The sequence below is a fragment of the Oncorhynchus keta genome, chromosome 14 (genome assembly GCF_023373465.1).
Source record: "Oncorhynchus keta strain PuntledgeMale-10-30-2019 chromosome 14, Oket_V2, whole genome shotgun sequence".
NCBI classification, from domain to species: Eukaryota; Metazoa; Chordata; class Actinopteri; order Salmoniformes; family Salmonidae; genus Oncorhynchus; species Oncorhynchus keta.
Window position 1 is genome coordinate 63,502,902 of NC_068434.1, and position 24,863 is coordinate 63,527,764.

General features: G+C 41.7%; 2 protein-coding genes across 2 annotated transcripts; one reads left to right on the forward strand and one right to left on the reverse strand.

Moving 5' to 3' along the window:
• Positions 1-67: 67 nt before the first annotated feature.
• On the forward strand, positions 68-6,002 carry LOC118393759 (CKLF-like MARVEL transmembrane domain-containing protein 3). The gene is made up of 5 exons (XM_035786806.2): positions 68-599; positions 2,891-3,046; positions 3,566-3,661; positions 4,104-4,221; positions 5,037-6,002. The coding sequence occupies exons 1-5, from the start codon at positions 480-482 to the stop codon at positions 5,066-5,068; spliced, it is 522 nt and encodes a 173-aa protein (XP_035642699.1). The 5' UTR covers positions 68-479; the 3' UTR covers positions 5,069-6,002.
• LOC118393760 (CKLF-like MARVEL transmembrane domain-containing protein 4) lies at positions 5,949-24,451 on the reverse strand. Its single transcript, XM_035786807.2, has 4 exons — positions 23,516-24,451; positions 16,785-16,961; positions 10,339-10,437; positions 5,949-8,723 (listed from the first exon to the last, which is right to left on the reverse strand). The coding sequence occupies exons 1-4, from the start codon at positions 23,699-23,701 to the stop codon at positions 8,559-8,561; spliced, it is 627 nt and encodes a 208-aa protein (XP_035642700.1). The 5' UTR covers positions 23,702-24,451; the 3' UTR covers positions 5,949-8,558.
• Positions 24,452-24,863: the final 412 nt, after the last annotated feature.

Here is a 24,863-nt window from a genome sequence, read left to right on the forward strand (position 1 = left end):
TAGCTTAATCCATGCAACAACACAATTATCATGTATATAAAATAAGTACACCTTTGAAAGCTAGGCCTGTATAATGTTTTGAACAATGTCAGGTTGCGTGTAGGCCTACCTAGTCTATTTCTGCTTTATTCTAAAGTAATGTTTCTATTGCATTTTGAGCTGTTTATGACGTTCCCATAAAGTTAAAACATATTATTTATAAAACTCGAGGGATACAGCACAACAATTTTAACAAATACATTACAGTATTTTAGTTTTGGCGCATATTAGCATGCACATAGCCCAGTCCGCCCAGCATAAGGGTCCAACATCTCTAGAATGCAGATGTTGAGCTTTTGTGAACTACGTTTCGCACTCATTATTTCCGTTTCCACTTTAAGAAGCAACACGCTTTTTCGAGGCTTCTCATTTTCCACTCTCTCAACTCTTCCAGCCCACTGGATCTGTAACCATTACTGAACTCAAACTTTATCTTTGCAATGGGGGACATCGAAGCTCCCGATACGACTGGACCGAGCCAAAGTGTCCTTCAAACTATTCTCCCAATCGCCAAAGAATTCGCATCTTCAAGGAAAGGACAACTTCTTATTGCAGAAGTGGTAACGTAGCATTTCAAAGAAGATATTAGTGTCATTTATTTCCATTGCTTCTTCCGAATACTTTTCTTCAACGCTGCCAAGACAAGCAGATGCGTAGAAGTTTAGATGACGGGGCGGGGTGCACTCGATTTAACGGGTTTGTGCTATTCAGTGTTACACATTTAAATGCTGAAAAATATGTTTTTGTTAGGATTAATTTATGCTATTGTATACCAGCTGTTTAGGTAAACTCTATGGAAAACACAACCATTGAATTCTGCTAATTTCTATTGAGATCAGTGTGTCCATCACACGGTTCTCATTTTGTTTTCGTCAAAGGCGCTAAAAAAATATTTATGAATTAGAGTTAGCCACACATTTTTTTTTTTTTACTTTGGAAGGTTTTAAGTTTACGACTGATAACCTTTTAATTCAGGTGAGATGTATACCAGTTATACGAAAGACAATGCATATGAATAATTTTGGAGACATATAGCCTGTAAACAATCATTCATATTCATGTGGCCTTGTGTAGGCTAATTCATGTTAACCATGTTTCGAGGCTAGCAATATACCTTACATACAACTGTAATGTATTCTATACTTCATGTGGTCAGTCTACTGTCGCACTTTTGCGTGTATTACTGTAATACTGGATATCTACTAATAGGTTTTGACATGATGTGCAGTAGCCCATGGTAGGGACACGTTTCCACATGCAATTAAACAAAAATGATCATGGTAAAAATTCATTTCAAAGACAGAGTTTGCTCAAATTACAAAGGGTTGCAAATAAATGAACTGCATTCATTCTTGATAATTCAATGATGATGGATTATTTCAAACCTCAGATATCAGGAAGTGAAGCAAGAGTGTGTCTGCTTAGATATCTTTACTGTAAAAGGGGTCATCACCGAGGATTTGAACCGAATGAACTCAAAATATGTTATTATCATGGACCCTCCTATCTCTGGCATGTGAGATTCAGTTCATGGATGTGCTGCAGAAAGCAATGATCAACCCTCTCAGTCTCTACTTAACTGACTCTGCTGGAGGGCATGTAGTAACCCAACAGCCATACTGTATGGAATAGAGGGCTCTGGCTGACTGGCGCTATAAGGTAAAGGAATCAGTCTCCAAGAACAATGCAGCCTCTTTACACACACTTAGAATATGATCCTCTCCCCTTGTTGCGCTAGAAACCACACGGGTGCTACTATGACTTTAACCATTGGAAATGGATGGAAACACTCACAATGAAATATGCTGGTTTTAGTAGTGGCTCAAGACAGCTGGAAAACATATGCAGAGATTTCCCTGATCGTAATAGCTGGAATGACAATAATGCTGCTTAAGTAATTTAGTTTGTCGCTTGTAGCATTCAATTTACAAGAAATGTTGTCGTGCCCGAATTCTCAGAAGCAAATGTTAGATTCCAAGATTCCTGGAGAATTGACCTTGTTGCTTTACTATCTATTCAAGGACATATTTGGTAAGAACTGTTCCTGCTATGCAGAAACATAGCAGTGGGTGTCTGAGATGAGAAACGTTAGTCATGTCAAGGTCAGACAAAATGTCTGATAAGCAGAAGCACAGTTCTGCTGTGCCTTGTGAAGATACTCAATGTTATTCGATGACGAAACACATTCTAAGTGTAAGATAGGTGAACAGTGTGTTCAGGGTTGTATCTATGAAAGCTGCAGTAGCAGTCTGTGTTGCATTTGGGGGAGTTCCCTACCCAAGTCGAGCCATGTCTGTGGTTTTGATGACCTAGTGTAACAAAGACAAGATGGCTCTCTGTGTAGAATGACAGTGCCTGGGCTTGTCTTGTCCAATGATGATGGCCGGGGGAACTCAGGACAAGGGGGTGTAGGAAAACAAGCACTATCACCAGAAATGCTGTACAAAGTAAACACAAACTTGTGATTCGTTGAGAGACTGCATGCTGATAACAAAGACTTATTCCGATCTTTAAATCACAAAGGCAGTTGCCTCTTTCAGGATTTGTGCTCAACCAGACAAACATGTTTCATGATTAGCTAAAGTGAACAATTACGTTAACACAATTGTGTATAAACAAGCAAACATGCATGTACAGTATAGGCTTTTAGTGTATCTGTGAGTGTCTGTGTATATTAACTGTCATTCAACAGCTACATCTCCTTACAGCTTGAGACAGGAAATGTAATAGCTTCGGGGCACTGCAACATTTCTTGAAAGGGAGATTTTGGACCAAAATAACTTTAGTATGCCTTCACTGCATTCTATTGGTCAATTTCTCCATCTCTCCCTCCCTCTGTCTTCTCCGCCAGGCTCTGTCCCTCATCGCGTTCATCTGTTTTGTTGCGTCCACGGCGGCAGCCTTTGTCACAGCACCCCTGATTGAGTTCCTGGCTGCCCTCTTCCTCCTTTTTGCCTATTCCACCAAATTCAATGAGCGATTTAAGGGATTCCACTTTCCCCTCATGGTGAGTATACACACAGTGTACAAAACATTAAGAACACCTTCCCAAGGTGTTCTTACAACTGTTTCCCACAGTTCTGTCAAGTTGGCTGAATGTCTTTTGGGTGATGGACCAATCTTGATACACACAGGAGAATGTTGGGCGTGAAAAAAACACTACTACCACTTACTACTTACTATACCCTGTTCAAAGGCACTTAAATATTTCTTCTTACCCATTCACCCTCTGAATGGCACACATACACAATCAATGTCTCAATTGTCTCAAGGCTTAAAAATCCTTCTTTAACCTGTCTCCTTCTCTTTATCTACACTGATTGAAGTGGATTTAAAGAGTGACTTCAATAAGGGATCATATCTTTCACCTGGTCAGTCTGTCATGGAAAGAACAGGTGTTCATAAGGTTTTGTCCACTCAGTATATTTATAGTCCACTTGGGTACAGTAGGGATGGTAGCCACTGCTGACAATTCTAAAACAAATGTTAAAACTACTTTTTCATTTGTATTATTTCTCTCTTTTAGGATTTTCTGCGCTGTGTCAGTGCGTCCATCATCTTTTTTATCATCTCCATAATATCAGTTTCCAAGTTCACCGACGGGGCCTCTAAAGCAGCAGGGGTAAGAAATGCTCTTTGACACTATCCACACATCTCTCATCTAGCCTATGCCACTATCAGAGCTGTGTCCCCTCGCCATTTGCAGCGCAGGTGTCAAACTCATTCCACGGAGGGTTTTCGCTCCTCCCTTGTCCTTGATGGATGAATTAAGGTCACTAATTAGTAAGGAACTCCACTTAATTGAAAGGAAAAAACAAAAACCGGCAGACACTAGGCTCTCCATGGAATTACTTTGACCCCCCCCCCCCTAATTGACTGTATACACATTGAACTCTGAAGTTAACATTGAACTCAGAAGTCGTGTCTGGTTATTCCGCTGCATTGCTTCATTGTGTCTTGATATCATATTTTTGCTAGCTTCTGTCAGACACTTCACCCCCTTTTGGATTCACTAGCAATTTCACATTGATATCAAAGGTTTTCTTTCCCTCCACCCCCTTCAGGTGTTCGGGTTCATTGCCACCATTGTTTTTGCGCTCGATTTCTACTTCATCTTTAATGACCTGGCTAATTTCCTCAAACAAGGAGGGGACTCGGGTGATGACCCACCAAGAACCTCAGGTAATGCTTTCTTTCAAATCCTGTCTAGTATATAGTATGATCTAATTAACGTAATCTACATTTTGTCCCTAATGCTACACACTGTAGCTGCTACAGTACCCCTCAGAAACATTCCGTCCTTTCCTTTTCTTCTCACAAAATGGACACAGGAAATATAGAAATTAAAACTTGGTGCTGACTCTCCGTTCAGGGTTTTTAGTTTCTGTCAGTTCTAAGGAAATGTGTTTGGATAGTTTAGGAAAACAACAAACTTGCAGTTTGCTGATAGCGCGTAGTAGAAATCATTAGCCACATTGTGGACCACATGGCTCAAGTTTACTCAGCCACGGGTCACATAGGTCAGTGGGGATCGAAAACTCATGGAGTGTGTTTGTGGAGTCAGCACATCGTCTGTGAAAATCTGTGCAGATTGTTGGCTTAGTTCTGACCATGCTGAGTCGCTAATCTATTCAATAAACAAAACATGGTTACATCTGAATTCTGATTTCTCATTTGCCCTGAAAATATCTCAGCACAACCTAGTTGTTACTATGTTATTAACATTTATATTAGCTCTTTAATCATCGATGCTGTCCACATGGTGACCGCAAATGTGTTTCTACCTATCATGATTAGCTTGTAGGATTATATAGGCTTTATCTTCATTTCTAATTCCTGATCATTGCAGGAGGTCAGAGCTATCAGGACTCAGCAAGACAAGGCATTCACTTCACTTCCTTCTATGGAAGGGATAGGCAGGGGGGATGTGTCATACACAGACAGGCACAGCTCATAACATAACTGTAAAAGTTTTTATTTCTGGTTTTGTGTTATAGAGTACAACGACTCAGACTCTGACTCAGACTGAAGAGATTCTACCCCAGGGACCGTGTGTGTGTCCAATCTACCATGCCTGGCAGGAAGACAGCCATACTGCAGACATCAACGTTTTCCTGAAAGATTCACATTTAATTTGAAACTGATGTGAAAACAGGTTTCCAATCTGTCTTTAGCACTTTGGAATGCTGACACATACAATGATCAGTTACAGTATTATTTTCCAAATGCGCTAAAATTGCCCAAACTCTGAAATACATTTCTGAAGCTGGGAATGAACTGTGGTAGTTTTGGTGATGGCTATTGGTTTACAGTTGCTCAGCCTCCATAATGCCAAGAGGAGCATGGGGAACAAAGGCAGATGACACTACATTTAAATGGAAGAATCTGGAGAAATTCCCTGTTTTTATAAGGTTTACATAATTGAAAAGATTGGCAGCTGGTTGGCTGGTTACACCATCTGTCCAATCATCATACTGGCTTTGCTTGATTTTTCCATTTCTGGTAACGTTTATTGAAAATGTTCCTATATCTGATGTGATATCCTTGCATTACAATCATTTTGTGACAGATCCATGTTCACCGCGCTGAAAAGACTTACTGTGCATGGCACTTAGCGACTCTTACCGGACTGCCCAAATGGCCACTTCCTGTTTGAATTTGGATTTGTCCGCGGAATGTTTTCTTTTCTACCAATTCCGAAAACTTTTGATAATGGAAAAGCACTGAGACTTTTGTGATTGTGTTTTGAAAAGTAAACTACAAATGTGGTAGGACTGCATTCATTGATAAATGGTACACCAAAATGTTTTCCTATTTAAAATGGTTCCTATTAAGGTTTTCTTACCAGGTTTGTACATCAAACATTTATCAATTTGCAGGTCATGTAAAGAAAAGAAGAAAGGAATCAGTTGATTTTCAGCCAGTGTAAGCTTTACTTTGTTTAATAAAATATTAAGACAACACTTCCAAACCCGTTTATTTTGAAACAAAGTTGTCACCATAAACGATCGTTTTGTTAAATCTACAGAAAAGTATTTAAATACAACAATACAGATTTTATGACTGCCTCCTCAAGTACAAGTACCTGTATCAATTACAGAGCATTTAAGAAAATCAAGGTCAAACTTTAAAAAGATAAGAGCAGTTAAGTCTTCATTTTAAGATAGGCCATTTCGGATTGTGAGTGGTTCAAAACCTTGACACAAGTCATTAACTATGCATGAAGCACTGGTGGAGTTGTTTTAAGCATGTTAAAAGATACTGGAATATAAATACACCCCGTTCAAAATCTTAGGTTATATTTACAAAGTGCTCTGGATTGTTAAGGCCTTCATGAAGCATTAACTCGTATTGTTCCACTATAGTCACATCATTTCACTACTAGTTAAAGCAAGGATTACATATGCACTCACATGGTCTATTACTGCATGTCAGAGAATAATGTATTGCTAGATAAAGGAGATGGATCCACTACTGTGAAGTCGACGCATAATACACCACTTAAAACAATCAGCCCAGTCCTTCATTGAATAGAGAGACATAAATAGAAACATTTTGATTGTCTATTCTTCACACAAACCCACCCTCGCACACGTTTCAATCATAATCAACAGTTATTACGGTCAATTCATTCAAATTCATTTGAGATTTGCAATGTTCCCGCCCTCGCCTACAAAGTCATTCATTTAGTTAGGCTTTAAGATTGTTCTCACAAAGAATATTGGTTCATCAACTCTTAAACACAACATATGATCATTTTGACAAAGACGGCATCTTTTAAAACATTTGTAAGATGTCCCACAAGGTGCACTTCATATAAAGCATCCACCATGAGCAGTTCCTCTGATGGTATCTTTACCATAATCCACATATACATACAGTATTACCAGCAGGGTCTGTGGAATACAGAACACCTGGAATCACAATGTTGTGTAGATGTAAACGCACAATACTATTTAGAACAGAAAATCCAATGACCAGAACACAAGTCAACTAAAAGTCCTTCATCCTAGACACATTCAGTACAAACTTGCACATATGAACAGACTTAGGCTACATCTCCATAAATGTGATCTCAACAAAAACAGTACAGGAAGTTGCGAGGGTGTTTTCTGAAATAAGGTATGTGATAATGTTTGCTGTATAAGGTTATTAAGATCACACATTCAACTAAATACATTCATGGCAAAAAAGTAAAACCCCATTGGTGCGCCATTCTCTGAATGAGTATGCCATGGACCCAATTATTAAGAAGGCAACATCTTTTGACGAATGTATGTGATGCCACATTTAAGTTAAGTTTAAAAAATAAATGATGAATCAGCCAATACCTGAGATGTGCTATGGACGCTGACCTCGACCTGCACCTGTTTATCAGTATTAAGTTAAATGACCAAATGTACCACCATGTTAGTAACGTACCACTGTGCAATTTGTCTGTCACTCACTAGGCCAGATATACTATACTCTTTAACCATTTACAAATAGCACCCATACCAACTACATTGCCTTCAGAAATTATTCACACCCCTTGACTTTTTCCACATTTAGTTATGTTACAGCCTGAATTTCAATAAAGTATCAAACATTTCTAAAAACGTGTATTCACTTTGTCATTAGGGGCTATTTTGGGTAAATGGGTGAGAAAAAATATATATTTAATCCATTTTGAATTCAGGCTGTAATAACACAATGTGGAATGAGTCAAGGGGTATGAATACTTTCTGAAGAAACTAAATCAAGTTCTTCAATAAAGTTAGTCAAAAAACGAATACCTTCAACTTTCCTTCAAAAGTTCATGTGGTTCGGTGTTGTGTATTAGTGAGATACACTGAGGATGGTTACTTTACATCTTCTACAGAGGGAGACACAACTGAAATGTAATGACATTATGGAACTGAACTGTGTTGGGAATGTGTTTCAAGAGTATCTGAGTTCATAACCTTAATAACCGGTTGACCTGCCTTAATGAATAGGCCTAAACTTTTGGTCCTTTTTTTTTTTTCAAGTTCATGTTAAAAAATATATATAAATCAACTGAATTCATTAAATTGTTGTTCTCATTGTGTCAGATCTGTAGCGTTAAAAAAATAATTCCATATCTAAACAGACAGTGCTACAAGTAACATAACCACCAAACCCTGTACAGTACGTGCTGGCGGCCATAGATACCAAGTCACACAGTTAAGAGCATTTACAAAACACTGGAGCAAGAGTTCAAACCACACTGAATTCGAAACCAGAAAATCACTTAATTAACATCAAGTCAATTCTCTTGATGACTGTCGACAGAGGAAGATCTCTGACCCAGTCTGTGTATTTGTACTCTCAGGGGGCTAGGGCTCTGGGTCCAGGCCTTGAGGGACTCTCGCCAAAGGAGACCCCCAAGTAAAGAGGCTGCAGTGCTCATCCATGGAGTGGGTACAGGGATTGGTTATGTCACTAGTGGGTAGTGGGAGAGAGGGTATGGTAAGATAGAAGCCCTAAATGTCAGTCTTGGTCTCAGAATATCACCTCCATCAGGCCAGGTCAGGCCGTGCCTCCATCTCTCCCCGGGAGGCAGTCCGGGCTCGCATGTACTCACTGGTCTGGACCGCCACTGAGCGCCCGTCACCCATACGCCACCTCTTCACAGCCAGGAAGGTGTTCACAGCGTACACACACGTCACCAGGAAGCCAAATATCTGCACAGGAAGTTACAGAAACATGATTCAACACAACAGAATTTATGTTACTATAAACTTAAAATACATGTGGGTTTCTAAGTAGTACAGGAGGAAATGACACCTCCTTCCAGTCCTTCCTAATATTTCCAGTAGTAAATACATCTCAAGCAGGGACTACTGTATAATTACAGCAAGACATTTAGTTGATTAAACAGTAACACACAAAGTGTCTAATCTGTCTCCAAATCGCAGCCCTTTATACAGTATACGCCCCTAAAGAAATAGACAAGAGTGGAATTCAACAAATACACCCCTCCCACGACTCCCTCCATCCCTCCCCAGAATGAGAGCCCAGGGATTTAACTGGCCCCCTTCAGGCTTGAAAAGCCCAGGATGTTTATTTGAAACTTCCTGCTGAGAACATCTGTACCATAAACGACTAAGCACAAATCCTCAGGCCACCGACCGGGCGCCCGTAGTACACAGTTCTGCTGATCCAGCCTCATGCACAACCACAGGAATCAAAGGAGCAGCAGTGTGTGCGAGGGCGTGCATGCTTTTCTTATGTGTAAGGAAACAAGCAAGCTTTGCCAGACAAATGCATACAATCTGCAAGAGATCATGGAGCAAGCGGTACAAAGAACGAGGGGGAGACATCAAAATTAGGTTGAGGGTTACAAAGAGGGTTGATAGTCAAAGAGAAAGCGAAACACAGAGAGAGAGAGAGAGAAACCAATGAGGTGTTACCTCTCTCTCTCTCCAACGAGGGAATTAGGGCTGAACTCCAGAGTAAACGTCCATGTCACGGCTCAGAGCTGACATGACATGAATCAGAAATCAGAAATCAGCTCATAACCTCCAGGGAGGGACTGAGTCAGTAAATGGTGTGGATGTGGCAGCAGCAGGGTGGCCAATGGAGCCATGAATATTCACTGTGGCTCTGCTCGCACATCATCAAGCTCTCAGCACACCCTGATCATGAACACTTCGCCTCTGGGCTGGCCAATTACTGTCTGGCCAACTGATCCTCAAACCTCTCACACTGTCAGACAGCTTGATGTGGCAGCAATTCTATTTTGGCTTTATTATACTATAGGTGGGGACAAAATGCGATATTGACTTGGTCAAATGCAGTTCAGGCTATCTTCCACAGGGAGGCAGCAGTTAACAGGAAATACAGTATAATGTGGAAAGACAAAGAATCTGATAAACAGAAATTCAACAGAAAAACTTCAGGGAGGATTGTAGTTAATTAATAGCTAAATGTCTTGGATTCGATTTGATTATTGAACATATCTCCGAACATTTTGCAGTAAATGTCTCTGATGTATATTTTAGATGCATATAGGCTACTCTTCAAACAACATAAATCTAGTGGGTCATGTAACACCAGCCACTGTTCATTGCATAGCACAATAATGGATCAAAGAACCCTTTCACAATGAGAGGGGAGTAGGGAAGGGAGGATGAGGGGGTGAACGGAGAAAGACCAGACCTCAGCCCATGTTTCAGTGGTGTACATCTGAGAGAGACTAATAAACAGGGTGGTCACTCTGAGAAGGCCCAGGTCAGGGGTCACAGGGAGTGACCAGGATGAGGATGCAGTGGGGCGGGGCGGGGCGGGGGAACTCACCACTGCTGCGATCTCGGCTCCAGACTTGTGGTTGAGAGCAGCCAGGACCACAGAAGCCAGGAAGAAGAAGAAGGTGCTGGCTGCAGTGTTGACCAGGTCCTGTAGGGACAGACAGACAGACCATGCATGTTAACGAACAGGTCATGTTTAGACTGATAGTTACTGTACATATTGTAAGTAGCCAGGAGTTAGTACAAGCTTCTCGCACCATGTTGTACAGAGACACTGTTGAGTAATGTTTGTCAGGAGTGTGCAAAGCTGTCATCAAGGCAAAGGGTGGCTACGTTTTTAGAATATAAAATATATAAATCTATTTAGATTTTTTTAACACTTTGTTGGTTAGTACATGATTCCATATGTGTTATTTCATAGATTTGATGTCTTCATTATAATTCTACAATGTAGAAAATATTAAAAATAAAGAAAAACCCTTAAACAAGTAGGTGTTTCCAAACATTTGACTGGTACTGTATGCTCATGCTGTATTTCAGAATTGTAATATTTAAGTAAAATATTAGCATATTTAAAGTTTCTGTAGAATTTGAGTTTCTGTCATATTAAAGTTGCATATTTAGAGTCTCTGTAACCAACATCATTGTCATACTTGTCAATCCTTCAGCTATCTGAATTAGAGATCGACCGATTATGATTTTTCAATGCCGATACCGATTAATTGGACGATTTTTAAAATGTATTTGTAATAATGACAATTACAACAATACTGAATGAACACTTATTTTAACTTAATATAATACATCAATAAAATCAATTTAGTCTCAAAAAAATTATGAAACATGTTCAATTTGGTTTAAATAATGCAAAAACAAAGTGTTGGAGAAGAAAGTAAAAGTGCAATATGTGCCATGTAAGAAAGTCCCTTGCTCAGAACATGAGAACATATGAAAGCTGGTGGTTCCTTTTAACATGAGTCTTCAATATTCCCAGGTAAGAGGTTTTAGGTTGTAGTTATTATAGGACTATTTCTCTCTATACGATTTGTATTTCCTATACCTTTGACTATTGGATGTTCTTATAGGCACTTTAGTATTGCCAGTGTAACAGTATAGCTTCCATCCCTCTCCTCGCCACTACCTGGGCTCGAACCAGGAACACATCGACAACAGGCACCCTCGAAGCAGCGTTACCCATGCAGAGCAAGGGGAACAACTCCTCCAAGTCTCAGAGCGAGTGACATTTGAAACGCTATTAGCGTGCACCCCGATAACTAGCTAGCCATTTCACATCGGTTACACCAGCCTAAACTCGGGACTTGATAGGCTTGAAGTCATAAACAGCGCAATGCTTGAAGCATTGCGAAGAGCTGCTGGCAATACGCACAAAAGCGCTGTTTGATTGAATGCTTACGAGCCTGCTGGTGCCTACCATCACTCAGTCAGACTACTCTATCAAATCATAGACTTAATTATAACCTAATAACACACAGAAATATGAGCCTTAGGTCATTAATATGGTAGAATCCGGAAACTATCATTTCGAAAACAAAATGTTTATTATTTCAGTGAAATACGGAACCGTTCTGTATTTTATCTAACGGATGGCATCCCTAAGTCTAAATATTGCTGTTACATTGCACAACCTTCAATGTTATGTCATAATTACGTAAAATTCTGGCAAATGAGTTCGCAATGAGCCAGGCGGCCAAAACAGTTGCATATACCCTGACTCTGCGTGCAATGAATGCAAGAGAAATGACAATTTCACCTGGTTAATATTGCCTGCTAACCTTTCTTTTAGCTAAATATGCAGGTTTAAAAATATATACTTCTGTGTATTGATTTTAAGAAAGGCATTGATGTTTATGGTTAGGTACATGTTGGAGCAACGACAGTCCTTTTTCGCGAATACGCACCGCATCGATTATATGCAACACAGGACACGCTAGATAAACTAGTAATATCATCAACCATGTGTAGTTATAACTAGTGATTATGATTGATTGGTTGTTTTTATAGCATAAGTTTAATGCTAGCTCGCAACTTACCTTGGCTTCTTACTGCATTTGCATAACAGGCAGGCTCCTCGTGAGGCAGGTGGTTAGAGCGTTGGACTAGTTAACCGTAAGGTTGCAAGATTGAATCCCTGAGCTGACAAGGTAAAAATCTGTCATTTTGCTCCTGAACAAGGCAGTTAACCCACCGTTCCTAGGCCGTCCGTCATTTAAAATAAGAATGTGTTCTTAACTGACTTGCCTCGTTAAATAAAGTTGTAAAAATAAATAAAATACATTTATTCTGCAAAATCGGCGTCCAGAAATACAGATTTCCGATTGTCCTGAAAACTTGAAATCGGCTCTAATTAATCGGCCATTCCGATTAACCGGTCAACCTCTAATCTGATTTTTTGGAATTGTTTGTGCTGTTCTGTTGTTCTCTGTTGATAGTAATTGGCGCTGAAGGCAGTCACTGAAGGTCCTAGTACAAGGACCTGATTATTCACATGAACATCGGACACTGTGTCTCCGTGAGCTTTCAGGATGTGTTGTTCTGGCTGACCAGTCCTTCAGTGTATGCTTAATAAATGTTTCAGCATGACTGGGGCAATGGCCCCCTATGTGAATAGCTGCATAATGGTAGTCATAACCCACATCATCTCACATGACACCAACTATCCCCCACATATTCACTGGCCAAACTAGACTCAAGACTGAACACTAGCCAAGCGAGACCCTCAAAACAAACACTGGCCAAACCAGACTCAAGTCTCCCCTTTTTGCACCAACACACATGTACAGCTCAGACCACCAAACCACACAAATGCTGGAGTCAATCAGAAACTAATCAAGCCTGAGTCTCACACTTGGCTTCAAATGTAAGGCAAATAAACTCTAATGCCTCACTCCCTGTATTTGCAGTCTATGTTTGGCAGGTATAGAGAGCGTGTCTGTGTGTGATCTGTTTGGCAAGATGTGTGAAGAGAAGGCAAACGGTGCTCAGTGGGATGTAAAACTGTGAAAAGTGCTGTTTATCCTGGGGTTTAATCCGTCTGATGTGTTTAATGGAAGCATTCCTACAGCAGCACTAGGCTATCTTCTAGAGCTGGATCTCCCACTGAACACACCATCACCAACAACCTTAGTAACAGCACAGCATACACTGGTCCAACTGGTGTTACTGGACTGATTTCTCAGCGTCAATACTGCCACGCTCCCTCTACTACACAGCCTAGATCCAGCTCACCCTAGATCCAGCTCACCCTAGATCCAGCTCACCCTAGATCCAGCTCACCCTAGATCCAGCTCACCCTAGATCCAGCTCACCCCAGATCCAGCTCACCCCAGATCCAGCTCACCCCAGATCCAGCTCACACAGGTCCAGCTCACACTAGGTCCAGCTCACCCCAGGTCCAGCTCACCCCAGCACATTATTCTCTGGGAGAACCCATTACCACATGCACAGCTGCAGTTTGTAAAGCAGTAAGATGGAGCGCCTGCCTTTAAATACCCCAGTCAAACCGCTGCCTCACTCTCGCGCTTTCTGCAGAGTGACACACTTCTCCAACCCCTTCTTCACCCTGAGCCCCGAGGCAGAGGGGCAGGCAGGCCGCTTAGACTTACTGGCTTCTCTGGGGGAGATGGAGATGTCAGCAAGCTCAGCATTTGGCAGAGCAGCCAGGGACTCTCTGGAAGCCAGAACGTTTGAGTGCGTTAGGAGTGGTCTTTCACCGAGGAGGGCTGTCGAGGCGCCAGAAGCTACATCCCCTTCAAATGGTTCTACCAAATGTTTTCAGCTGCGTGTTTATGCTGATTTAGACAAGGATCAAGGCAACAGGACACATGCATATCCAGACAAACTCTCTGAAGTGCGAGTAGACATCACATTGCAGAAAACATTCAGTTCAACAATCTTTTTTGAGGGGGGGTGAAATCGATAAAAAGAGAAGCATAATTACTGCATGTCTTCTGCTTGGGTGGCAAAATACAGGGCTTAAAAAACTGCAGTGAAAAACGTTTCCTGGACTCCCCTCTGAAATAACTGAGTGAAAATGAATAGAATGTAAGAGACGAGGGCTCTGCGAGCACACCAGATGAATCACAATAGCAAGCCATAATTTGCAGGTGGATTAAACGTGTAGGGGGAGGGAATGGACCCTGCTAGGTAAAACAGCATGGGGTCTGACAGAGACCTGCTTTGGAACAAACAAGCAGAAGCTAGTAATGCATACACAAACAGGATGGCATTGCACACTATTTCAACAGATGCCAAGATCCAAAGAAAGTAAACCACACAGATACATCTGCAAGAGGAATGCACTGTTATCACATTTAATCATTAGTCAGCAAAGTAAATAAATAAGATGTTGCTTGTGATTTGCCACAGGTTCATCTATCAAAACAGAAACCTTCGCTCCATTCAAGCCAATACACTGCCTGATTTCCTTGTTCAGAAAGGATAAGGAGCTGGCATAGCAGGATCTGCAGTAAAGTGAGAGGGGATAACCTGCAAACCAGATCAGCATATGCTATCACTCAGAGGGGAGACTACCTGGCACATTGTCAAAGATCCAGTCTAGAGGCCACTTCAGGTCCTCCACCGCCTGCCATTCCAGTCAAGCATGTAGTGAGATTTATGTTCCCAGCCTCCTCATTTGTGACCAAAAACTTTCCCAGCATTGACTGGGCCAGCACTCGCCCACATTTAAAACTGGCAGTGTCTGTGTGCGTGGTCACCCTTCTCTGTGCTGGCACTCCCTGGCATGGCAGTTGGTAATTTGAAAGCCTTTGTGTGGAGAGACAAGAGAGACAGTCAGCTCTGAGACAATGTCTGATCGTTGTGGCCACGCCACAAAAAGAGAGTCAGTCTCTGCCAGCACAAGACAGACCAAAGGCACATTGCCACCCAAATCCAAAGACACGGGATCACACAGTTCACCAGGGACAGGGAAAGAAAAAGAACACTCATAATACCGAACTCACTCCCCTTAGCTAGCGCCAACAATGTATCTGAATAACCAAATGACCTCTAACCAAATGTGATATTTCCAGGAGCTTTCACTCAACAACTTTTTGTAAAAGTTACCTCAGAGAGTTTTATGATAAAGCCCATGGCTGGTCTCATTTTCTTAGGTGAGGGAATAGCTCCCCTGTATTCCCAAGACAGCAATAGACCATTACCAAACATATAATCAAGCAGGGGTTTGACATGACAGTATCAAATAGCACATAATTGGAAGAACAGACCCTCCTCAGACGTTTTCCACATTTATAAGTCAGCTCCACAAGGGGGTCATTTCAGTGTCCCTGGAGTGTTTGGAGAATTACTTTCTCGGTTTACACTCAGTCAGAACTGCTGTGTAATGTCAAAATTCCTGGAGCCCACTCACATTGGAGAAGCTTTGAATGTCACAGATATAAATACAATGAAGGGAAAATGGGCCACTATGCCGAGGCCAAGTCCGCTACTCCAATCTAGAGCCAATAAGAGCCCTGGAGGTGGCAACAGCTCTCTTTAAGCCACAACCAAACACACATATGCACACAACGCAACAGCCTCTAACTGACTCAAATTAATACAGATTACAGACCTTTCAACTGCCCACCCCAAAAGGCCCAACGGCATAAACACACCAAATTACTTTTGTTTCTTCACACAAACGGTGTGCATAAGACGATAAAAAACCCCAAATACGTTATGACATCACATTCACAGACATTGATATTTTTCATATGGAAGTACTGAATTATAGAGATACAAAGACCGCCATATGTTGTGTGGACATGGTGCAATGTTTCCATCTCTTTGAAGGGTCCTGCATAGCCCAAAACCAGTGGGCCTCAGGAGAAAAACACACAAAGCCTATTTAAAACAATATATAAAAACCCTGCTTCATTTTGCTTCACTTGGCCAACAGTAAAAGCCAAAGGCACACCCCCGTATGCCTGTTTGAGGTAAAAACACATAGTACTAAGTATACCATGCAATACGATAGTTATGGTTGGATTTAAACCACTTTAACTCACCATCTATTTCTCTTTCTGGTATGCAGTGTGTTCAGCGTTTCCATTTCCAACACATCCTGTACCGGAGCCCAACGCTCTAACGATGTGTGTTTGTAGGCAAATAGTCAAAGGGGCCATGTTGGATTGGAGAATACCCACCACTAACATTTGCTATGACTGCATTTAAAAAAAAACTCATTCTCACCCACATTGTATAGGCAAGTGCACATTCAGCAAATTCAGTTTACCCTTCAGTTCAACCAATCAACTTTTATTCAATCACATATGTTAATACGTTATGTGAAGTTGCTCTTATACCTATGTAATAACACTGTATATAAACTAGTCACAACTTTAGTCTCAAAGCAAAGAGAACAACTCTTTAAGTCCTCCAGAAGACGTGTCTATTGGCTTATCGACATCTGAACCAGACTCTTGCCTCCAGTATAAGAGGATGTGATTGGCCAGTGCGTGTGGGTGGTATACACACCGTCAGGCTCCAGTTGACGTGGGGCACTTTGGTGTGCAGACTGAGGCTGAAGATGAGGAGGAGGACGCCGGTGATTACAAAGGCACTGCAGCTGACAAACTCAAAGAAGTAGACCCCTCCGCAGGGTAGGCACAGCATGATGGTCTCTATGCAGATGAAGGCTATGAGGGCCAAGGCCTGCAGAGAGGGAGGAGGAAGAGGGACAGGTCAAGGAGAGCCTTAAAATAAGGTAGTTATGATACTACCCACATCAACCCAAACAAACTCATTCAGTCAGACGGAGTATGACCAACGTGAAAACCACAAATGACTTATTTATATGGTTAATTAATCATGTGAGGCATGCCAGGGGTTAGCCATTTAGTAATGCTATATCAACTAGTGACACGATCCATGTTTCTTTCACCTTACTCCAAATCGTTGATGAGACTGAGGTGACTGGTGCTGATGGGAGTGGCATTGCCTTGGGAAGTGAGTGAGAGGAGCCCACAACCTCATTGTGAACAGTTAATTGATATATTTTCCCTCCCAATCATTACTCCACCACAGTGATGGGGGAGAACTCGGGAGGTTAATGTGTTATTTAGGGCTTCCAATGTAATCAGCCCGACTCTCCACAAACGTCAGACCAGCAGATTTCAGGTTGGTCTGCGCGAGCCTGAGGGAGACGGAACCACCGCCATCACCACACATACATATTCCAGGCTTTGTCCCAGCTCAGACCGGATCTAGTTGCCTGACAGATCTCAATAAAGAATCTGTTCCATCTGGGATAAAGGGCCCAGTCCAGCTTTTATCATGAAAAATGTATGAGCTCTGTGATAGGAAGTCTGAGAATTACAAGCATGCAAATGCACCCGTGCACTGTGTACATTCACACCACCTTCAGAAAGCTAAAAAGGTGACTAAATGGAACATTCCCTAGTCACATCACACAGTGAGAGCGTGAGAGTGAGAGAGAGCACTATTTTGGTATCATCATCAAAAGTGACATCACACTCGTATGGAATCCCTTTCTTTCCCTCCCTCTCCTCCCACCACTTTTCAAAAATCCCCCTCCTAAGGGGAGCCTTCAGATGTCTTAAGCAGACGCTTGGTTTCACAGCTTTGACGAGGAATTCACATGACTTCTTGACAGTCTACAGCTCCCCACATGGGACATGGAGAGCCAAGCGTCTGAGGATCTGCTCACGGCCAGAACTCTAAAAGTACCAATACCAAGTCTGGGATTTAACCACGAGAATCCATCCCTAACAAACCTTATCAAGAAGCCATGAAAGGAGACACAGATTTGCATTCACGTACACTTCATGCTGTTTCTATAATGTATGATGTATGACCTGCTCAGATTTCTTGTCTGTTTTCCATGCTCTTCTGAAATGCAGATTGAGCGAGGCCTCTCTGTGAAGAGCCAACTCCTGTTTTGTAGTCATTAAATAGAAAGGGTGATTGACAGACAACGCTTTCCATGGCAACAGTGGGACTTGAATATGCAAATTCACCTCCTTTTTTAGCCGTGGTGTTATCTTTAGACAGAGAAAAACCCCTCACCTCTGTACAATTACCTGTAATAGCGTTGGAGACTATATGAAGCCTATGATTTGTGTAAAGAATTACCATAATGAAGTTGGAAAAAAGACCAATCCATCTGTAATATAATTTTTTCCCTCATAAAAACAAAACACATTTTCCATAAAATATGTTGGCGCAGTGTCAAGGCCCAATCCATCCTGTCTTGTTCTGGGTCAGACACAATGCAGATCAGTAGCCACTCTTTCCTCTCCATCTAAGTCATATATTATCCTGAAGAACAAGTTTTTGATACCTTGAGGATGGGATGGTCATCCATCTGACAACAACAATTTTCTATGGCATAGAGAAAAATTGTCAAAGTCAGAATTTGCTGTAAAACTGGCATCTTAGTTGGCTGACCTAGGAGACAACTGACATGATAAGTGCAGTGAGTAAATCAACGAGTATATTGAACCAGATGCTGATGGGAGCAGCAGGGAGGCAGCTGGTCGTGTTCCTTCTGACCAGCTCCCCTCCTCTCCTCCCTAGCCCCGGGCTGTTTCTTAAACCTGTCAGCCCGGTTAATGAACAGAACAGGGGACTGCAACAGGGCTCCTCATCACAACACTCTTCTATTTCTGACACATAGAGTTGTTGAGGCAGGAGAGCGCTTAGGCTACACTCCTGACAGGCTGCCTGGCTCACCACCTTTCACACATCTGCTGCAATTACAGCCTTGCGAAGCCCAAACACTTCGCAACACACGGTTTCTCACACAGACACACAGTCACGCGCACACACACAAACGTATTATTATTTCAGACGGGCAAATCTTTGTCAACCCCACACTTGCAGTAGGTACCTTAGTGAGGGATTCTTTGAGCCCATGTCTTCCTCTGTGGCTGCCAATTGAAACCCCATTAGAGGTGTGTTTGTCTGGGTGCACACGGCGTGACATTACAACATGGACGTGTCCAGACTGGGGGTGGATGCAGTGTGGATGAAGTCGTCGCTGAGTCGTGATAAAAGCAGCCTTTCCCAGAAAATGAATGGGAGGTAGGCATCAAAACATAGACTGCACTCCAACGACCTTTGATCAGTGGTGTCCTGTGTATTTCGTTCCTGGCCCAAATGGCTCATTGTATTCTGTGCAAAAATTGTAAAAAATTCCTCTCCTGTTTATTGACCCCAGAGATGTCTGTAGAGTCAGAAAATTCCACCTATCATGTGTGTTTGTTGAAGACCAGTCAGAGAGAAACATTAGAACAGAATACACAGTCTCTCCAGAATGGGAAGTGCAAGCTGACATGGAGCAGCGTCTGGTAAATTCATTTAGCTCCATACACAGCCTACAAAAAGGGCCTTCAATAATATTAAACTTTTCCCTTGTTAAAGCATCCAAAAAAAGATCAACATTACAAGGTCCATTGACAACTGAATAGCTATGTAACAACTTGATCCAAAAGGCAACACTCTACAAATGAGATGAAACGGGAGCTTTATTTTGGTATTATAAAGGCCACCGTGTAAATTACATTATAAACAGTACAAAAAGGAGGGACTGTCAAAACCTGATTGGTAAGAGCTGATTGGGTTAGAGCTGACTGGGTAAGAGCTGATTGGGTTAGAGCTGACTGGGTAAGAGCTGATTGGGAAAAATGACTTGAGCTATGTAGAAATGCTTAGAGGAGATGAGATCCACAAAAGCCTGTTGTCCCGAGACTTTTCACACCCATGTAAAGTTACCAGAGACTGACACAAAGAAAGGTTCTCTGAAGGTGATAGCACCAGTATCCTGGGGCTACTGCTTCTCCCAGTAACACCAGGTCAACCTCAGACCTTCAGTGTTTATGTTACAACAACCTCTATGGGACCAGAGACCAAGTGGGTGTGGCGGTAGGAACAGTTCCCATAGTAAAGTCATTAGGAGAGGTAAACGTGCTAACGGGAGGAGGGTTTCACCTCAACTTAACTAATGTGACATATACTGTACTACACACAAAACCATCCCGATTTGACCAGCAAGGTTAGCGCCGAACATTCAACTTTACTTCCCCACAAAAAGTATGCTTTTTGATTTATAGCTGAAATCGTATGTGATTTTATGTAACTGAATAGTGAGTAGCCTATTAGGGAAGGATAACGTATCATCAACCCTCCCTTTAAACTAGACTTTAGTCCATTATCACTAGTTTAATTTAGTTCAACAATATCAATCATCAACTAATGTGGATTGAACTGGGATGATCCATTTACATTGAGAGTGCTCTTGTTCAGGGAAAAACTGGGCACATTTGCAGATGAGTTACAATGAACGGTGTTTGGGGGATTAAATAGTAAAACACAAGGCCTCAGCAGTTCCCTGTGTGGCCCTTCAAGCCAGTCAATCATTGCCCAGTGGCAGTGGGAAAGGCTGTAGCATACATGCACTCCAAGGTCAACTGACAGTCAAACCAAGCCTACATATGGGAGCTCTGCGACTGTAAAACTATTATGGTCAACCTTGAGCATATTTCCTGAATGAGCTGCCATGAGTAAATGTAAGGAATGTGTTATCAACTCCTCTGTACTATCGTTCAAATGAAACCCCCTTACAGAGGAAGAATAGCAAGCAAGGCTAATAAAGTAATACAGTGACTAGGTCCATAGCGCCAACACGGCTTGGTTGGCAGACATGGTAAAGGTGAGATAAGGTGAGATAACGACATTCAGACATCCTACCCAGTGCAGGTAATGAATTCGACTGGCATGACCAGGAAAGACTGGAAAGACCTGTTGCATTCACACATGTAATGTCCTTGGGAGTTGTGGTGTCTCCACAACAATTTACCCTGGGTAACTGTAATGAAAGACATGACTTCCTGTTTGACCTCAGTGTTTTGTTTTTATGTAACCTCTAGTTGATCAGCTTTCTCCCACTATTACATTGTTATCACATGCTTATTGTCAGTCTCATCTGACCAAGCAGTGAACGTCCACCTGGGCACAGAGAGTTGCTCTCAGCACAGACTTTATACGCAGGCTACAGATGTCTTTCTCAAAGACAAATATCTCCGGTGTGTGTGATTCTTCAGGTAGATCTCTCCCACCGTTCTCCTGGTCACACGGGTACTGTGGCTTTTCGGGCTTTGAATCTGGTGAATTCTCTGAACATCAAAACTCTTTGTACAATGAGTTCACTTAAAGAGTCGAGAGGGCGTGTGCTTTGACCTCTGTACAGCACAACAGAAGCCAACTAATATTCTATAATTGCTAATGAAGCAATATTCAAACATGGCATCTTCTGAGTAGGGGGCTCAGGTTGTTTCCCTTGGCACTGTATATATATATATATATATATATTTTCCCGCACTGTGGATACAGTGCTTCATCTGTAGGCTATGTGAGAGCACCATCTTTGACTGAGCGGTTTGGCACCAAAAGAGGGGACAAAACTCTGGCCGAGTCGTTTCCTCTGCAACTGAATTATCATAGCTTTGGGAGGCATCATCTTCCTTTGTTGTTGTGTTTTCTCCCTCCTAGACATCTGGTTTTAGGTGTACCGGCTCAAGCCCCGCATTAAACTATGCTGTTTCCCCTTCCTGTCAACTGATGAGAGAAATGTTGCTGATTTCTTGAAAATAAACAGTCATACAATTGTTATACACTACCGTTCAAAAGTTTGGGGTCACTTAGAAATGTCCTTGTTTTTGAAAGAAAAGCATTTTTTTTGTCCATTAAAATAACATAAAACTGATCAGATATACAGTGTAGACATTGTTAATGTTGTAAATGACTATTGTAGCTGGACTGATTTTGAATGGAATATCTACATAGGCCCATTATCAGCAACCATCGCTCCTGTGTTCCAATGGCACATTGTGTTAGCTAATCCATGTCTGTTCCTCTGTCCAGTGTCTGTGTTATTTTGCCTCTCTTTATCTTTTATTTTTATTGGCCAGTCTGAGATATGTATTTTTCTTTGAAACTCTGCCTAGAAGGCCAGCATCCTGGAGTCACCTCTTCACTGTTGACGTTGAGACTGGTGTTTTGTGGGTACTATTTAATTAAGCTGCCAGACTTGTGAGGCCTCTGTTTTTCAAACTAGACACTAATTCATGTACTTGTCCTCTGGCTCAGTTGTGCACCGGGGCCTCCCACTCCTCTTTCTATTCTGGTTAGAGACAGTTTGTGCTGTTCTGTGAAGGGAGTAGTACACATCGTTGTGCAAGATCTTCAGTTTCTTGGCAATTTCTCGCATGGAAAAGCCTTCATTTCTCAGAACAAGAATAGATTGACGATTTTTAGAAGAAAGATCTTTGTTTCTGGCCATTTTGAGCCTGTTAAACAAGTGTTGATGCTCCAGATACTCAACTAGTCTAAAGAAGGACAGTTTTATTGCTTCTTTAATCAGGACAACAGTTTTCACCTGTGCTAACATAATTGCAGAATGGTTTTCTAATGATCAATTAGCCTTTTAAAATGATCTACTTGTATTAGCTAACACAACATGCCATTGGAACACAGGAGTGATGGTTGCTGATAATGGGCCTCTGTACACCTTTGTAGATATTCCATTTAAAAAATCTGCAGTTTCCAGCTACAATAGTCATTTACAACATTAACAATACCTACACTGTATTTCTGATCAATGTTGTTATTTTAAGGGACACCTTTTTTGTTGTTGTTGCTATTCTTTCAAAAACAAGGACATTTCTAAGTGATCCCAAACTTTTGAACAGTAAGGAACTGGTTGATAAGGAATTCTTTCTAGTAGAGGAATTTGTCATTATTTGGGCTACTTCCATTGCAAAACCGCGTACTATCTTCATGTACCTCTCTGCACATTGATATGGTACTGTTACTCCCTGTATATAACGCCATTCTTGTGTATTATATTTGTAAACTCTGCATTGTTGGGAAGGGCTCGTCAGCAAGCATTGCACGGTAAAATCCTAAACCAGTTGTATTCCGCGCATGTGAGAGTAAATTTGATTCGATGTTTTTTTTTAAGTGTAGCAGAGTGGACTGTGGGTGACCAACATGCAAAATGGGCTACTACTATGTCACTGTGCCTAAAGAAGCAGGCCATCTATCAAAAACAGACAAGTACAGACTACACACATACAAATGAAGCTACACACCATTCAATTAAGCGTTTTCATATGCACATCTTTACAGTTCTTCAGTTGCCTAGTTAAGCAGTCTCTTGAATGATTTGACTGAATGATTTAACTCACCACTTCAACGGCCTTCAATATGCCAAAGTGTGACTTCAGGTACTCAAAGTCACACCTAATGCCACCCAAAACATTCCTTGAGTGTACGGGCTCGGTGGTGGGCTGGTATGGGCTACTTGCTCCCGAGATCATGGAAGTGTTGGAGGCCTCGCCATCAAACCCCTCCGCCTCCTCGGTGTTCCTCATGATGATTTGACTGTACACTCCTACACGCACGGGCACTTTATTAGAGAGTAGCGTGGTGGATTACTCACCGTGTAGCTTTGAAAACAAAAAAACACTTGTTTGCAATAAGCGTAAGGGACCAAATAAAAACGGCTCACTTTTGATGCGACGATCGCACAACAAGCTACTTTGTTGTGGCGATTTTTAAAAAAGGGGGTTAACAATACTTATTCCGCGAATATTCCTCGTTGATCAAATGCTGCTTCCAAAAAGAATGTGATACAAATTGCGTTACAGTTGCGCGCCAGTGTAAGGGGACTATTCTGGTTTGTTCTGCACGCACCGAAAACACCTATTCAGGGAGTTGGAGAAACAGGCGAGCTTACATTCCGCTCCTTTGTGATACTTGTATGTAAATAACAAAAAATCCATCATGGCCAGAAGAAACGAGGCATGCCGTTTTTACACCATGGCTTTTGTAGCCAAAAGTTTTGAGCTGGAATACAAATTATATTACGGTTACTGTAAATGTAAAGTCTTCGCACAAAAAACTGCACATTCCTGTATGCAAACGCGTTCAAAAGTATTTAAAATGTTGAAGACGCCCATTGGATATAGTAACTTCTGGTAGCCTAGGTCCAGGAGGCAATCTTTATTATCCCCGTTGATTTAATTGTAAATACTGAAGGGCTTTCCGGATGTGTGTAACATCGTTCGTTGATAGATACTGCGTATGTTTTCCCCTGCCATGCAGGGCGCGGAGAGTGGTGGTCTATAATCGTGACGTGTACACAGGTGTACACTGATGACGCTTTGGCAGGTAGGCCCATCATCTCTATGGCTAGACCTACGGTAGTGTTTGCAATAGTACCCCGATTACTGTAACACTGTAACACATTACAGTATTATGTTAATCGACTATGCAGTAGACAATAGATACCAACTAGGCTACATATCGCCAAATAGGCCAATCAACACATATGACACAGAACAAGCAAAACAAATATTCACCAGAGACTTTTCAAAAAGGCATAATTCAGAAAATAACTATAGGCTACATTACTTATTCTGACCATCAGCGTAAGTAATGTCTACTAAAAGTGATGACAGACATTTAAACATAAAAAATAAAAACTGATCACGATCATCTGTTCAGCTCCAAAGTGGGTTCAGTTGTAGGGCA

Bases quoted from the DNA above. Each gene is read 5' to 3' on its own strand.
- LOC118393759 (XM_035786806.2), top strand. From the start codon at position 480: ATGGGGGACATCGAAGCTCCCGATACGACTGGACCGAGCCAAAGTGTC. The intron at 600-2,890 runs GTAACGTAGCAT...CTTCTCCGCCAG, and splicing joins AACTTCTTATTGCAGAAGTG to GCTCTGTCCCTCATCGCGTT. The intron at 3,662-4,103 runs GTAAGAAATGCT...CACCCCCTTCAG, and splicing joins GGGCCTCTAAAGCAGCAGGG to GTGTTCGGGTTCATTGCCAC.
- LOC118393760 (XM_035786807.2), bottom strand. From the start codon at position 23,701: ATGAGGAACACCGAGGAGGCGGAGGGGTTTGATGGCGAGGCCTCCAAC. The intron at 10,438-16,784 runs GTGTGTATACCA...CTGTCCCTACAG, and splicing joins ACGTCAACTGGAGCCTGACG to GACCTGGTCAACACTGCAGC. The intron at 8,724-10,338 runs GTGAGTTCCCCC...CTTCCTGTGCAG, and splicing joins GAGCCGAGATCGCAGCAGTG to ATATTTGGCTTCCTGGTGAC.